This window comes from Bubalus bubalis, chromosome 19 (genome assembly GCF_019923935.1).
Source record: "Bubalus bubalis isolate 160015118507 breed Murrah chromosome 19, NDDB_SH_1, whole genome shotgun sequence".
Classification (NCBI taxonomy): domain Eukaryota; kingdom Metazoa; phylum Chordata; class Mammalia; order Artiodactyla; family Bovidae; genus Bubalus; species Bubalus bubalis.
Window position 1 is genome coordinate 31,263,004 of NC_059175.1, and position 17,511 is coordinate 31,280,514.

The 17,511-nt window shown below is 42.5% G+C and overlaps 1 protein-coding gene across 5 annotated transcripts in view; it reads left to right on the forward strand.

Moving 5' to 3' along the window:
* The window catches only part of HMGCS1 (3-hydroxy-3-methylglutaryl-CoA synthase 1), a 51,278-nt gene that overhangs the window by 15,639 nt on the left and 18,128 nt on the right, over positions 1 to 17,511 (forward strand). For 2 of the 5 annotated variants that reach the window (XM_006079323.4, XM_006079322.4), the window contains 7 exons: positions 428 to 592; positions 2,249 to 2,414; positions 3,213 to 3,383; positions 3,861 to 3,967; positions 5,700 to 5,825; positions 5,938 to 6,101; positions 7,076 to 8,880. In XM_006079323.4, the coding sequence (XP_006079385.1) occupies positions 428 to 592; positions 2,249 to 2,414; positions 3,213 to 3,383; positions 3,861 to 3,967; positions 5,700 to 5,825; positions 5,938 to 6,101; positions 7,076 to 7,165 (989 nt within the window). In that variant the 3' untranslated portion in view covers positions 7,166 to 8,880. Of the gene's footprint in view, positions 1 to 427; positions 593 to 2,248; positions 2,415 to 3,212; positions 3,384 to 3,860; positions 3,968 to 5,699; positions 5,826 to 5,937; positions 6,102 to 7,075; positions 8,881 to 9,769; positions 11,435 to 17,511 lie in introns of those variants that run through there. The other 3 variants (XM_025270550.3, XM_044932618.2, XM_025270551.3) reach the window with 3 other exon arrangements.

Consider the following 17,511-nt stretch of genomic DNA (forward strand, 5'->3'; position numbering starts at 1 on the left):
TGCAGGCACTACCTGCTAAGAGCTTTATGTGTATTATCATATTTAGTCTTCATAGCAATCCTATGACATAAGTGATGTCATCCCCATTTTACAAAGGAGTAAAATGGGTTTAAGTTGGGTTGCTAACAACTGGGAGAAGTAACTTGCCCATAGTCATGTAGTAATTTGTTTTCAATTCAGAGCAATTGTGATCTCCCAGTTAGGTGTATGAAACTTGCATAAAATGTTGCATATCAAGAGACTTAGGCCTGTCCATGGCTATTGTTAGGTTTCACTTCAATCACATACTCATTTCACCTTGTGATTTCTATTCTGCAAGTGATGAGTTGACTAGATTTAAGAAAAGTTCCCAGATAATGCAATTTGCTTACTGACATAACATCAGGAAGCAGAGTTACATGGACCTCTTGCTTTTTTGTTCTAATAGGACTTCGTGGGACACATATGCAACATGCCTATGACTTTTACAAGCCTGATATGCTTTCTGAATATCCTATAGTAGATGGAAAACTGTCCATACAGTGCTACCTCAGTGCATTAGACCGCTGCTATTCTGTCTACCGCAAGAAGATCCGTGCCCGGTGGCAGAAAGGTGGGTTTTATCAGTTTTCCTTGGTTTTACTATCTGTCGAGGGCAGTGTAATGTACTCAGTGTCTTTAGTGAGAAACTGCTTCGTGGGCATCCTTCATTAGTGTTTTCCTTTAACCATTGCTTCCTCACCCACCAAATAGCATAGTTTTCCCGCAGTTTCTGGTAATGTATAATTTAAGAGAACAGGTAAACTTTGCAAATGAAGTTTATTTCTATAAAAATACTTAGGATGACTTAACCCAGTAAGCAGAGAAGGCAATGGCACCCCACTCCAGTACTCTTGCCTGGAAAATCCCATGGACGGAGGAGCCTGGTAGGCTGCAGACCATGGGGTCGCGAAGAGTCGGACACGACTGAGCGACTTCACTTTCACTTTTCACTTTCATGCATTGGAGAAGGAAATGGCAACTCACTCCAGTGTTCTTGCCTGGAGAATCCCAGGGACGGGGGAGCCTGGTGGGCTGCTGTCTCTGGGGTCGCACAGAGTCGGACACGACTGAAGCGACTTAGCAGCAGCAGCAGCAACCCAGTAAGAATATCAAAAGTAAGGTAAAAAAAGAAAGTAACTTGAATTTGGTACATATTCTAAAAGAGGTAGACAGTTGCAAACAAATTTTAGTTTGCAACTGTGATCCGAAGAAACCTAATGAAAATAAATTACCAAAGTGACCCCCACCTCCCCACATAGTCTTTTTGTACTTGAGCTGTGATTTCATGGGCTTCCCTTGTGGCTCAGCTTATACAGAATCTGCCTGCAATGCAGGAGACTTGGGTTCGATCCCTGGGTTGGGAAGATCCCTTGGAGAAGGGAAAGGCTACCTACTCCAGTATTCTGGCCTGGAGAATTCTATGGACTGTATGTATAGTCCATGGGGTCGCAAAGAGTTGGACACGACTGGGCAACTTTCACTTCACTTCTGTGAATTCATATTTGCTCTTTTAGTGTCATCATCAATCTCTGTCTTTAACCCTGAGAAAGTGCTTGAGATACTGAGAAGGACAGTATTTGAATTAAAACCATGAAAGCACACAGTATTATATAAAGTATGCTTTTTCCATAGTCCAGCTTTGCTTTATAGGGTTTGTGAGACAGGGTTAAAAATAAGATTCAATAACCGATATTAGAAAACATAGTGGCTTTAGATAAGAAGCATTCTTGAAGTATGTAATATATACTGTTTACCAGTATTTAACAGTACAGTGATTTTCTAACATTTATTAGAATCTGCAGTACGAAATAGACTTTGCATTGTTATGTGCAGTTAAATGGAAACTAATGTCATCAAATTTTTTTGCCCATGCTGCAAGTTATACAGTTTACTCTTTTCTACTCTTTTTCATTCAGACAAAAAAACAACCTCTTAATTTATTAAGATTAAAAAAAAAAACAAAAACTGGCCTTGATCCATTAAATTGATTACACAGCCCTCTAATGGATTGTGATAGTTTAGTTTGAAAACCAATAATAGTGTATGTTGTTTGATTTCTGGATGTCTTTTTGACACAAATTTTAAACCATGGAGATATTTCATTATATAGTATATATTTTTTATTGCTACTTAAAGATATAAAGACATCCCAACCATGTTCTAAAATCAGACTTCAAAAGTTAGTGGCTTAAATGGATTTCATAATTTCTTTGGATTTCTCTTTCAGAGGGAAATGATAGAGATTTCACCTTGAATGATTTTGGTTTCATGATATTCCACTCACCCTATTGTAAACTGGTTCAGAAATCTCTAGCTCGAATGTTGCTGAATGACTTCCTTAATGACCAGAACAGAGATAAAAATAGTATCTACAGCGGCCTAGAAGCCTTTGGGTAAGAGGAATTATGGTTTTTCTCCCTTCTATGTGAGAGTATTTTTTTTATATTGGTTAAACCGCTATTTATACAGACATGAAAATTTTAGAGTCAAAAAGTCATCTTGTCTAACCTATTTAATCAGTGAAGAAACCAAGTTCAGAGAGGTGGTCGCTCACCTATATGAATTCTTTAGTCTTTTCTATTCAGGTTTTCTTATTAACTCCTTTTAGATCTGTTCCTGTTGTCACCTTGGTAATATTGCCCCTCAAGTGCCTGTATTTATACAGCAGCATCTTCACTCTTCCCCCTGCCTCTCCTCTGCCTACATCCGTTCTGCCCTTGGCCACTCCTGATATCTGCTCTCATACTGCTTCCGTTTTCCCCACTTTTGGGGCCTCCTGGCATGCTATGCCTGTTAAACTCTTGCTGTTTCTCCTGTGTCCCTTCTCCATCTGATAAAATATTTTTTAACACTTGGCTCCTATAAATGTGACTCTTCTAACTAAATAGACAATATTATGGACTTGAAATAGTAGTATATTCTGTTTGGTGATGACAGAGCTGTAGGGGGTTATTAACCCATTAGAATTATGTTGTCTTGATTATTAAAGAAAAAAAAACTTTTCAGAAAAAGGACCACATTTGTACAACTGTTATATCTTATCTAGCAATTAGCATACTGCTACTTGGTTTTTAATAAATAGAAATCAGCATCATATACTTCTATTAGAATAGTAGTTAGGTCTAGTAAGTAATATAATAAAAATGTAGTCTTTGGACACTATAAGATTATCTTTTTTCTAAACTTTTCAGGGATGTTAAATTAGAAGATACCTACTTTGACAGAGATGTGGAAAAGGCATTTATGAAAGCTAGTTCAGAACTCTTCAATCAGAAAACAAAGGCATCTTTGCTTGTGTCAAATCAAAATGGAAATATGTACACATCTTCAGTGTATGGCTCCCTGGCTTCTGTTCTCGCACAGTAAGTATGGATTTCCATTGCTTCAGTCCGCTTGTTTGGGGATGTTACATTTCTAAGACCAGATCTGGTACCAGGCACGTTGGTGGCAGGTCACAGAATGGTCTTTTCCTTTCAGGCTCTCTAGCCTCTTTGTTGACTTGAGGGAGATATGGAATGAGGCTATAGTTATTTATCCCAGAGTACTAAATTTCACACGAGCTTTCCCTGCTGTTGTTCTCATGGTCTTATTATTCTTGACCTACAGTTGAACCATAAATCCCCAGTTGACAAAGTAGTTTATTTTAGGGCATAACTTTTCTCAACTCCATCATTCCTAAAGAGATGAGAACTCTTGTTTTCAATCTGCTTACTGTAAACAGTAAAATTTTAGGTCAGATCCCTAGGCTTAGGATGAAGTTTATTCCAGCTGTGGTTCTCTATCCGCTGTAGTAGGATGAGTTAAACTTTAATTTAAGAGCTTTTTTCCCTCCTACATAGGTACTCACCTCAGCAGCTGGCAGGAAAGAGGATCGGCGTGTTTTCTTACGGTTCTGGTTTGGCTGCCACTCTGTACTCCCTCAAAGTTACACAAGATGCTACACCAGGTAAACGCTGAGTCTTTTAACAACAATGTATTGAGAACCTACTGTGGTAAGGCTGACTTATCAGGCTTCTCAAGTAAACGTTTAACTCTCTTCCATAGATCTTTATGACATTTTAATCTTTATTACTTCTTTCAACACTCTGCCCAAAAATTCTGCTTTAACTGGGTAAATGGCAGGATTATGTCTGAGTCAGAATATCTTTCCTTCTTTCCAAGTCAGGAAAAAAACTGTATAATGAGCTTAAACATTTTTTTTTTAATGATATAGTGTTTGACTTTTCCTTCTTTGGCAAGTAATTTTATTTTAATCTATTATCTCATTTTTAAAAATCTTTATTTCTGGGCCACGTGGAGTCTTAGTTGCAGTGCTTAGACGCTCTAGTTGTGGTGTGCAGGCTCAGTAGTTGTGCACGGGCTCTCAAGTGCCTGGGCTTTGCAGTTGCAGCATGCCCGCCTAGTTGCTCTGAGTCATGTGGCATCTTAGTTCCCCAGCTAGTGATCAAACACTTCCTCTGCATCGCAAGGCAGTTTCTTTTTTTTTTTTTTAAGTTTTCTAAAAATAAGAGCTTTATTGAGATATAATTCACATATAAAATTCATAGCCGCTGCCACCCCATCACCACCTCTCGCCTTTTTTTTTTTTTAATTTTATTTTATTTTTAAACTTTACATAATTGTATTAGTTTTGCCAGATATCAAAATGAATCCACCACAGGTATACATGTGTTCCCCATCCTGAACCCTCCTCCCTCCTCCCTCCCCATTCCATCCCTCTGGGTCGTCCCAGTGCACCAGCCCCAAGCATCCAGTATCATGCATCGAACCTGGACTGGCAACTCGTTTCATACATGATATTTTACATGTTTCAATGGCAAGGCAGTTTCTTAATCACTGGACCACCCAGGAAGTCCCTTTTATGGCATTTTTAAAGCATAGATAGAAAAGGAAGTGTCTTTATTTAAGGCGGGCAGCTTTTGAGTCTCCACACTAATGATTGAGACTGATCGTGCTGCTGCTGCCAAGTCGCTTCAGTCGTGTCCAACTCTGTGTGACCCCATAGACGGCAGCCCACGAGGCTCCCCCATCCCTGAGATTCTCCAGGCAAGAACACTGGAGTGGGTTGCCATTTCCTTCTCCAATGCATGAAAGTGAAAAGTGAAAGTGAAGTCGCTGAGTCTTGTCCGACTCTTAGTGACCCCATGGACAGCGGTCCACCAGGTTCCTCCGTCCATGGGATTTTCCAGGCAAGAGTGCTGGAGTGGGGTGCCATTGCCTTCTCCAGAGACTGATCATAGGAGTGAATAATACCAGGCCATTTCTTGTAGGCTTGGTGGTTTATTAAGTTATCTTAATGTTTATAGGGATGTGATCTTAGCTGTATTTAAGGATACTTTTGTGCCCTCCCTAAGCAGGAAGGAGCAAAAATACAGAGAAAAACGGTTGGAAGACTTGGCATTATTCTGAAACTGTTCGTTGACTCTAGACAAGTTATTTATAGTTTCACATCCCACCTATTTCCTCAGTTGTCTGCTGGCCAAGGCTGGACAAATGTCTAGTCAAGGTTCATAGGAAGCTACATCAAATAAATAACATCTTATCTTTTAACTAAACAATAGCCTGTAGTTCTGAAAGAAATGAAAAGTTGTTTTTTCCTTTTGGCAGCATTTTGTTCAGGCTTTGGGATATGTATACTATTTTTACTGTATTAATGTTGCAATTGTTTGCTATTTTAGGGTCCGCTCTTGATAAAATAGTAGCAAGCATATGTGATCTTAAGTCAAGGCTTGACTCAAGAACTTGCGTGGCACCAGATATTTTTGCTGAAAACATGAAGCTCCGAGAGGATACTCATCACTTGGGTAAAAACATTAAATTGTTAATATACACCCAGAAGCCTACTGGAGGGCTGTTTTAGTACCAGATGAGTTATACGTTATAACTCATTTTTCATATCCTCTGCCTTTCCTTTAGCCAACTACATTCCCCAGAGTTCCATAGATTCCCTCTTTGAAGGAACATGGTACCTAGTTCGAGTAGACGAAAAACACAGAAGAACTTACGCTCGGCGCCCCTCTCTAAACGACGACACTTTGGATGAGGGAGTAGGCCTTGTGCACCCAAGCACTACAGCCGAGGTAAGTAAAGCTTATTGTGTTAGTCTTGGGCTTTGATGGGATAAGAAAATCTCCATCCCCAGATCTCCTGACTAGGGTGACCTCACTGAAATCTGTCCACTTAAAGAAATGTCAATAAAGCAGGGTGATTGAGAACCAGGGCTCTGGGAGTGGGTTCCAGCTGTGCCATTTTCCAGTTGTATGCAGCGCTTTGCAGTTATTAGTGTTTTTCAGTGCGCAGTAAATACTAGGTTGTTTTTTTTTAGCAATACCAAAGTTTAAAGCAAAACTGAGAAGGCTCACCTATGGTTTGTGTCTTGGTGAGAGATGAAGCAGGGGCTGGGTGTTGAGCCCCTCACATCCCTTCTCTCAGGCCATTGTCTAATCTATCTCCAGATGTCAAGAAGGAATAGTAATTGTTATACCTGGAATTCGTATTGCATGCTAATCACTTTTTAGGTTTTCTACATAAGCCCTTATAAAAACCCCGTTGAGGTAAATGCTACTGTGCCCATTTTAGAGATGAAGCTGAAAGAAGTTAAATGAGACTTGACCAAGATCAGAGCCAGGCTTCAAACTGAGGACTTTAAAAACTTGGAAGTTATTTATTTTATCCATTCAGTACAAATGTGCTGAATGCGTAGTCTTGCTCTTTGAGGTAGCAAATCAAGCCACGCGTGTTTGAAATCAAAGGCAAGCTATAACAAGGGAAATGCTGGGTATGGTAGATAGATCTCCGTGGCCCTCCTCTCCCTTGCTACGGGGTAATCATATGATACGTTCACCATAAGGTAAAGAATGGACATTTTTGCTCCCTCCATGAAAAGTTCTACAGAATATATATTTATATATGTATAAATATATATATATATATATATATATATATATTTCTCTCCAGAGCTGCCCTTTTCCTATTAGAACTTTGGTTAGCAACATGATTTTTCCTGGGGAAAAAAACTCTTAAGAGGTGACCGTATATATTTTTTTCTTTTTAGCATATTCCAAGCCCTGCTAAGAAGGTGCCAAGACTCCCTGCAACAGCGGCAGAAGTGGCAGCAGCTGTCGTCAGTAACGGGCAGCATTAGAGACTTCTGTGAGGTGGGGGACTGCAGGGGGCGTCGGGGCAGTGTATGGGAACGGTTGGGGGAACGGGACATCTGGGGTCAATTTTAAAAGATTACGTATTGCTTAAATTTTTACGTGACTGACATGGAGCCTGGAAAACTATCGTGTCCTTGAGAAAGTCTCTTTGCTCAGTTTGCTAACATGCTTCCTGTTGTGATCTAGCCGATGCTGACTGTACTCGAATGATGGATGTTAAGGGCTCTGTAAGACTTCATACCTCTCTGGCCATGTGTATGCATGAAGCTTAGTTTTTAAATGTAGCCTGAAATCGTGCACTTCTGGTGAGGAAAGCAGTGGTACTAGTCTCCAATTTTAATTTTTTTAAACATGTAAGAATTTTATACTTTGAACAAACAAGATTACTGAAGGTTCCTGTGGTTTTTGAAAAAAAAAAAAAAAAAAAAAGTTTTTAGGGAATGTGTGGTTTTAATGTAATATGCACAAACCCGGTTTGAAAATGACAAGACAAACACACTCTTTTTCTAGAATTTGTGAATCCTTGAGAGAGAGAGAGAAGAATTGGGAACGGTGACACTGGTTCTGGAAACTGTTACTTTAAATCCAGGCTGGCAGTGATGAGTTACTGTCATGACCTCTGTGAACAGAGGGATGCCAGCACTGAGCAGACTGTGGTATGGAAAACATGGTACCTTTGGGGGCTATGGGTCTGCTCCCTAGGTCTGCTCCTGACTCAGTTCAAAGTGTATTTTGCGGAAGAGCCTTGATGTTATTGAAGCTGTGTATGAGAAAGCTTGTGTCTGTGATCCTTCCCTTGTCCCTTATTTTGAGGAATAAATAAAACATTTTTCTGGCTGCCTTTCAAAATTTTAAAACAAAAAGGAAGGACAGGGACAGGGCATTGTGAAGTTATTTCTGATGCTTCAGTATTATAAATTCAACTTAAAGACTGACAGCCTCAACTCATGTTGTAAGTATTCCTTTCCTTTTTTTGTTTTTGTATCTGTTAAATGAAAAGATACAACTCAAGTTTTTTACATAGTATGACCAGCCAAAAAGTATTCCACTTCTCAAGGTCTAGAAGTAGGATATATAAAGCATTTTCTCAGATTTTCACCTTAAAAATAGCAACAGTAACAAACGATCACATGGAATGAATAAGAAGACTGGTTCGACAGTTTCTTAGATCTTTCTGGTGCTGAACTATGACATGAGCCTTATAGATTGTAAAATAGAGATAGTTGGAACTAATGTACAGAACTAAATTTTTTAAACTTTATTTGCCGTTGAATTCTGTGAAGTTTCAGTTATCTAAAATAAACTTACACAAATATGAAATGTAATGTTTCAGATTGCAAGGTAATATGTAATGTAGTGTTTGTAAAATACTCTTAATATTAACTAGTGGTGTTTTGATTTGTACAGTTATGATTTGTTGAAATGACTTCATTTTAACATACACTGATGTAGATTAATAATGTAAGTTCAGATTTAAAGATTGATGGGAACATGGTGCATGTAATACTTTTTGCAAGTATCAGGAGTTCAGTACGTTTTGAAAAGAGTAATTTAACTTTGGGGGTGTCAGGAAACGGGTTTTCTCAAAGTCCATTGCCGGCAATGGGCAGGCCTAGTGAAACTGGCACAGAGCATCAATTGTACACCTTATTAACAGTGAGGTGGGTAACTTTGAATAAAGTTTTAGAGAAATATTTTAGATACTTGAATATTCTTTTTTTTTTCCCCCTCCTGAACTAACAGTTAAGGCAAGAAAGCAGCTAATATGCTATTTTTAAGTGCAGGCATCCATTTCATTTCAGTTCACTGATTCACTAACTCTTTCACCAAAATTTGTAAACCTGATATAAGCAGGGCACCCTACTTATAGCACTTAAGTCAGAAATAAAGACTTACAAGAGCTATGATTTTGCCTTCAAGGAGCTATTTGTCTAGTATGGAGGAACATATACTGATAGTTTATTATTCTTATACTTCAAACAAAGAAATTAACTCCCAAATTAACATGTATAAATTTTGCCATAAATAGTTGTGAAGAGAGTTACTGTGTTTTCCTAACAACAACCTAAGATTAAGGGTTGGCAATTAAACATTAAAAGCAGATTTTATAGCCAATATAGAACTGCCTACTACCAACTAGAGCCTCCAGCCTGAGTGTCTCAGGTTGCTGGTGTTCTCCCAGATGTTTTATAGAGAGAATTTTTACATTGGCAGTAATATTGGATAAGATAATCTCAATCGCTATCAATTTTTAGGATTATGTGAATCGGGAATTAAATCAGAATATTTCTAGTACTGATCAGTTATTTTATCATATTGTCATGTCTAGACTCAATACTTAGTAATGATTTTATTTTTGGGGCCCATCTCCCAATTTCTCTGGGTGATAGAAGATAAGGCCTGTGTTCTCTAATCCTGCAGTTCTAGGAATTCTAGATCCTAATTCTGCAAAGTCTAAGATCCTAATTAATATGACTTTGAGAATTCTATCCTTCCCCTTCTCCTTTTTGGAGTTTTTGCAGTTAACTTTTTATTTTTTTACTTTCTGGATTTTGTTTATTTCATGAACCGTGATGACTACGTTGAAGATGAACGCTAGACAGAACTCACAGATGCAGACAGCTACTTCTGATCCTCCTGGGACTCGGTTGAAACCCTTCATCTCTTGTTTGCTGTTTGAAATGTCCTGACACACTAAAGTAGAAGTGGAGAGACCAAGGGATGTAACAGGATCTTTAAATAATTAGAGCTATGTAATCTTCATATAAAAGCAAACACTTCCTTTAAAATTTCTAGCAACCACTCTTAATTAGAAGTTCCTATTTTTTTCCTAGTTAGTGGGAGAAAGAAATAATTGACCTGTGATTTTTTAGTTTTTCCCCCCTCAAACTAGTACAAAGTCAATACTGTGGTGCTGAAGATTATGAATACCAAGCCTCAGAAAGTTTATATATTATCAGGGGTCTAGCTTATAACAAAAAATGTACTTTTCATTTTAAATGTTTAGAAGTGCAAAGCAAAGAATTCACCTTTTCTTTGTCTTATTTCATTACTGTGCAGGCATCTAGAGTAAAAAATAATGAAAGTTTTGAACTAAAGCTTCCTTTTGCCTCCAGCTGTTTCTGCATGCTATTAAACTAGCACCTCCACTTCATCTTAGCAAAGCCTTGTTGACCTTTGGGGATCTCTGCTCAAGATCTGCTTCCTCCCTGAAGGCTGCCTGGACTACCTGAGTAGTAAGCACTTCTCACCCTACATATCAGATTTCCTTTTTCAAACTTGCCAAGTCCTGAGGCATCTGGCCACTGCCTACTCAGTACCACTAAGGCCTCCTGTGTTTTCATTGCCCCTGCCTTCTCTGCTCCTCAAATATGCCAAGTTTATTCCACCCTGGGTGTCCCTGATGGCTCAGATGGTAAAGAATCCAGCTGCAGTGCAGGAGACCCAGGTTTGATCCCTGGGTCAGGAAGATCCCCTGGAGAAGGGAAGGGCTACCCACTTCAGTATTCTTGCCTGGAGAATTCCGTGGACAGAGGAGCCTGGCAGGCTACAGTCCATGGGGTTGCAAAGAGTTGGATATGACTGAGCGACTAACACTTGCACTTCACTTACTCCAGCCTTAGCGCCTTCGGTCTGTGGGCCCCACTGCAGGCCTCCTTTGCCCTGCCTTCTACAGCAGTCGCATTTGTGACAGCTATGTCCATGCGGTCTCTGAGTGGGATCTCAGAGAATATGATAGTACCTCTCTTGGGATTCCTGCTGCACACCCCTCATTTTGGTCTCACTGTGATACGAAGTCCACACAGAGGTCATTGGAACTCATAATTTCATGGCCCAGAAGTATAGAGAAGTTAAGTTCCCACAGGACCACTCTTGACAACAGTGGACCCTTACTTGCTGGTCGATAAATGCTTCCTCCCTTCCCTCGCCTGGGCAGGGAAGCCTTCCAGGCTGGCAGTTCCTCTGCTGAACCACCAGGCGCCTGGCAGCTCAGTTGGTAAAGAATCCGCTTGCAGTGCATGAGACCCTCGTTCAACCCTGGGTCAGAAAGATCCCCTGGAGAGGGAAAGGCTACCCACTCCAGTATTCTGTCCTAGAGAATTCCATGGGGTTGCAAAGAGTCAGACATGACCGAGCGACTCACTTCACTTCACTTCAGCCAATTTGGCAATACATCCTTTTATTGGCTTGCCTCTTTTATATTTCATTCCTGCATTGTAGGAACATTTCCCAAATAAATGACTTACATGGAAGCCTCTGTCTCAGGCTCTGTTCTTTTGGAGAAGCCAGGCTAATACAGTTGGTACCCAGAACAGCCCGACTCTCAGGATAGATGGTTGGAGCTGGTTTATTGACAGTCATGGCAAAAACCCCACTGCTATTTGCAGTAGGCAGAATGGTTCCCACGCCCCAGCCAAAGGTCTGCCTCTGGGAACCTATGAATATGTGATCTTACATGGTAAAACCACAAGTGATCAAGCTTGAGGACCTTGTAACGGGGAGATATGCTAGATTGTCCAGATTGGCCCATCATAATTACAGGGTCCCTTAAAAGCAGAGAACCTTTCTGGGCTGTAGTCTGAATGAGATGTGACTATAAAAGGATGACCAAAGAGATGGCCCATTGCTAACTTTGAAGATGGGGAAAGGAAAGGCATATGGGCCACCTCTGCTGCTGCTCCTGCCGCTAAGTCGCTTCAGTCGTGTCCGACTTTATGCAACCCCATAGACGGCAGCCCACCAGGCTCCCCCATCCCTGGGATTCTCCAGGCAAGAACACTGGAGTGGGTTGCCATTTCCTTCTCCAATGCATGAAAGGGAAAAGTGAAAGTGAAGTTGCTCAGTCGTGTCCAACTCGTAGCGACGCCAAGGACTGCAGCCCACCAGGCTCCTCCGTCCATGGGGTTCTTCCAGGCAAGAGTACTGGAGTGGGGTGCCATTGCCTTCTCCGATGGGCCACCTCTAGGAGCAGGTAAAAGCAAGGCAGTGGGTGCTCCCCTGATGAGGAATCAGGCCTGATGCCACTTGGATCTTAGCCCCAAGAGACACATGGTGGACTTTTGTCTCACAGCACTGTCAATAGAAAGCTGATGTGCTGTTGGTAAGCAGGGTGCTGACAACCCTGGCTTGCAGGAGCAGCACAACTCCTGCTGAGCCTGTGGTCTGTAGGTACAGATAGAAGGTGAAATACTGGATCATGTGGCACCTGTGGCACCTGATGGAATGGGGCAATGATAAAGCCTCTGGATTTGGCTAGCTTTTTTTTTTTTTTTCCCAGTGTTACAGCTCTATTTTATTTAGAAGATAGCAGGAGAGTGAGAGAGAGAGAGAGAGAAAGAAAAGAGTGCACGCACGTGGGAGAGAGAGTCTGAGAGAAAGCGCTTTGGCCCCTCCTTTTATATGTTTTTTCCTCCACCTGGGCCTGCCCTATGCAAATTGGGCTTAGCCAGGAGTGCTGTTTGTTCTGTTTGTTCTGCCTGAAGTCTTCACTCTGGTCCTCGGACCTTCCTTGTCTTAGCCACCGCCATTTTGGACTCCTTTCCCCTATTCTACCTTCCTAACATTCCCCCCTCAAGATATGGGAGGCCCAATTCTTTGGGAATAGGGGCGTCGAGGTCTTTCTGGCTACTTCCTGCTGAACTGGGGCGGTGAGGTGTATTGGGCCTCCCCCTCTTGCTAGTCTCAATCCTCAGAGCCCTTATAGCAGTGTCCAAGGGTGTGTGATATATTCCATGGTTAGCTGTAGTTTTATATCTTTGTTGAACTGGCACTGCATGTTGTAGCTGGTTGACCTGGGCAGAGACAAAACAGGTTAGACAATTGACAGTACATGGAATAATCATAATCATCATCAATATAGCATAACAAGGACTAGTAGGGACATTGGTCAATTTTAAATTCACATCGCCAGGATAGCTCAAGTCCCTCCTTGTTCAGGGATCAGAAGATCTATCTCGTATCTGTCTTGGAGTACAATCTCTGTCAAGCTGTGTTGGCTCCTTAGAGTTATCCTGAGAAATGTTATCCCCAGAAACCAGATTTTGGGGGTGTTCATTAGAATGGCAGTCATTTGTAGTTCTTAATAGGTATCTGAGATCTCCCAGGGGCTCACAGGTGTATTGAGTGTCCTCTTCTGTTTTCTTCCATGGCTTGACTCGTGAGTAGTGAATCCAGAAGTCATGTCTTGGTACCTTGACTGCTGTGGGGGTAGAAAGTATTACAGGATAGGGGCCCTTCCATGTGGGCTGGACTTTAATAAGGACTTGAGTTCTTGGAGCATATAGTGGTGACTCTTTAGAATCTTTTGGGTCCTGGTTCATACCCCACAAGCGTATATCCTGTTGGAGTTTCCCAATGGCCATGGTATAAGACTGGAGGGTCTGAACCTCTGGATATAGGAAAAGGTCATTAACATAAACAAAAGGTCTCCCATATAGCATCTCATAAGGACTAAGACCAACCTGTTCCTTAGGGGCAATGCGGGTGCAGAGGAGAGCTATTGGTAAAGCCTCCTTCCATCCCAGGGAGGTCTCCTTGGGTTATCTTTTTTACCGCTGATTTTAAGAATTGATCGGCTCTTTCTACTTTTCCTGAAGATTGAGGCCTCCAGGCACAATGGAGATAATAAGTAATGCCCAATGCTTTCGAGACTCCTTGGGTGACCTTAGAAGTAAATGATGTCCCATTGTTACTTTGTAATGACCTGGGCAGACCAAATCTTGGACTGATTTCATGGAGCAGGTTTTTTTACCACCTCCTCAGCCTTCTCAGTCCAGGTGGGAAAGCCTTCAATTCATCCTGTGAATGTATCTATCATAACTGATAGGTATTTATACCCTTGAGAAACTGGCATCTGGGCGAAGTCCATCTGCCAGTCCACTCCTGGGTACGCCCCACATCATTGGATGGGCTGGTTGGCTAGCTTTTGTTAACTGTTTCGAAAACCTGTTGGGGTTTGTGGGGGGCAATGATAGGTTTAAGTCAACTGTCAGTTCAAGGTTGAGGGCAGGAGGAAATGAGGGGGCAGGATGAGATGGTTGGATGGCATCATTGACTCCATGGACTCGAGTTTGAGCAAGCTCCAGGAGATGATGAAGGACAGGAAAGACTGGCGTGCTGCAGTCCGTGGGGTCACAAGGAGTCAGACATGACTGAGACTGAACAGTGACAACAATCAGCTCAAGGTATACTGAAAGCCTTTGAAGTGAGAGTTAAGGAGAACTTCTCTCCTACAGCAGAGAGAACACTACATAAAACAGGCACCAGGTCTACTGTAAGGTAGGCTGAGCTGCAAAGGAAATGAAATACTCAGTCTTGACCATTCCGTATCAAAGTCGCAGCCTCGATAGCAAGAGCAGGACAAGGCAGGGCAAACAGGGTAGAAGAGCCTGCAAATGCTGAAGACCAGGATCCCTCGAGTGTGGGGCTGGTAGGAGTAGCTCGTACTTCCTTTCCTGAAGAGCCTGCCAAGACCACTGGTGAGACCGACACCGAGGATGCTTGACCTCAAGATGTTCTTCCAATACCATTATTCTCCAAACAAGGAACTGGTCCTGTCTCAACATAGTCTGAGCAGAGAAATACAACCTCTGTCAGGGAGAAAGCACCTAGACACTGAGGGGATTAAAGAAGCTGGCTAATATGCTACTGTCAGGAACCAGAGGGGAATGTGTGCGAGTGGACCCTGAGGATAGGGAGCTGGGGATGGAGGTTGAGGCAGGATGACGGAGAGTTTATTATCATGGGAGCCTGTCCCCATGAGGTGAAGGTCACCTGAAGCTGGTCCTGATATCACTGCTGGGATGGCTACTGAGGTTTGGATGTGAGTCTGGCATACCAGCGAGGTGGAGATAGTAGAACTGCTGTGCTACACGATTAAGGAAAGGCTCAGAAAGTTCCAAGAGGTGTTACTGTTAGAATGGATTCATTATGTGAGACTGAAGAACCACCTAAGTTCCCAGGACACTGCCTTCACACAGGAACAAAGACTGCAGTGGGGAGGGGGGCACCCCAATTCCCACAAGCTCAGTGACGACCGCCCCCTGCAGGCAGGGATGACAGTAGAAAGCGCTGTCATGAAACAGGGCATGCATGGGATTCCAGAATGGCAGAGGCCATGTATCATTACTTAAATGTCAGAGGCGAGGTTGGCATAGTAAAATGGGCAGTGAGGCTAGAGGGGGAGTCCGGGAGCTCGGTTTGCAGGGCTTTGGGACAATGGCTAACAGATCAGAGTTCTGAGTGACAATTTGTAGAGGGTTACTTGACTTGTATAACCAAAAAGGAAAGCAGAGAGGCAAGCTGTGAGCAGCAGGCTGGTGTAGCCTGTCACGATGAAACAATTATGATTCCAGATCTGAGTTAATTTACAGTCCCAGGGCACAGTGAGGGGGAGCCAGGATTCCGAGAAGAAAGGCCCTGCTACAGGTGCCGATGATACGCGCACCCAGGATGTTTAAGGCCTGTTGGATAAAAGGTGTGAACTGAAGTGGACACCAGAGAACCCCCAAGTACCACTACAGCCCTACGTGTAGGCAGAGGGGATGGAGACCTGTGGAGACCAGGTGGTGGCTGGAGCTCTGGCCAAAGTCTATCCCACACTGGGGGTCTCATCTTGGGGTCCTTTCCTTCGTCTCCAAGTACCTACTTGGGATAAACCCATTTAGACCCCTGACCTGTGGAGTAAGAACCATTTTGAGAGGAGGCACCACATGGAGACCTCTGAAAGTATGTCATCTCCCCAGCCATGTTAATAACTCGTAAGTAACCACATGAGGAAATGCGTCCATCAGTGTCACCATGGGAGAATAAAGGACCCAAAGGTAATGGGTTCCATCATAACCTCATTAACTTACTTTAATTTACTCATCAGACTCCGAAAGAAAGCAGATGGCTAATGAAGGATGACGGTGGACCGCTGTTAGTCTCAGTTTTCACCACCATATTGGGTGTGAATTTTACACAAAGACTCTAGCATTGATATGCAGCTATTTGGGGGGAATTTTTCATTTTCATTTTACATCAAAAGGGAGGATTAAAAGCAGTTCACAGGCATACAGAACAGACTTATGGACACCGGGGGCAGGGGTTGGGGAGAAGGAGAGGTTAGGACATATGGAGACAGTAACATGGAAACTTACATTACCATATATAAAATAGACAGCCAATGGGAATTTGCTGTATGACTCAGGGAACTCAAACCAGAGCCTGTAACAACCTAGAGGGGTGGGATGGAGAGGAGGGTGGGAGGGAGGTTCAGGAGGAAGGGACATGTGTATTCCTAAGGCTGATTTATGTTGATGTTTGGCAGAAACCAACACAATTCTGTAAAGCAATTAACCTTCAATTAAAAAATAAATAAATTTAAAATTAAAACAAAAAGCAGTTCACACTTTTCTGGGATAGACAGAAATTCTCACTTATTCTATTGTCCTGAGGCAATGTGAAATCTCCTGCTCTACGTCACAAGATAGTCTAAAAGGACCTTCATCATCTGGACGCTCTGCAGCACTTTATGCTGGTCCATACGACAGCATTCTAGGTGGATGTGGCATCAGAAAGTAGCGAGTTCTCCAGAGGCCGTACTAAGACGTGTGTGTCAGAGTATGGGTGATAAGTCCTATGAAAATGCAGGGGCCAGGCCACACTGATGAAGCATGTAGAGGACCAGTGACTTGAGGCACATCTCTGTATGTTGCACCTTGTACCCTTTATCACTGAGATAGAGACACGGGGTTTAGTAGGCCTCTCTGGGTTTTGGAAACACACATGTTGCACCGGGTATATTCCTCCAGCCCATTTATCAGGGCTGCTGGTTTCAAGTGGATGCTACAGAAAAAAGACCTACAGTAGTTTCAGGCTTCACTGCAAACTGCATTGCTACTCTGACCGTCTAAGTGGTGCTTAAGAACACAGTGTGTTCTTTGGCCACCCCTGCAGAAAGTTATAGCACAGCCCTGCAGGATCCGGGAGTGAGCCACGCTTTCTGCAACAGAGATCTCCTCAGGCTCTCGGCATGTTTCTGGGCCCTAGGAGAGACTGAGCACCTGATTATGGGTCACCAAGGGACCAAGCAGATCTCCTCGTGAGCTGAGCATTATCAGATCCACAGAGTCATACATTCAGACAGACAAAGCAATGATTCATCCTCACAGAGCTGATATCTACACAGGATATAGGTTCACCTTTCCTGTCTTCAGTGAATCCTCCAAGACCATCATGCGAGGTCCTAGAGAATACCTGATCCATTGTCATGTATATTACATACCATTGCCTTAAATACCACATCTTTGGTAAAAGCAGTGGGGGCAACGGGCACATGACCATGGGA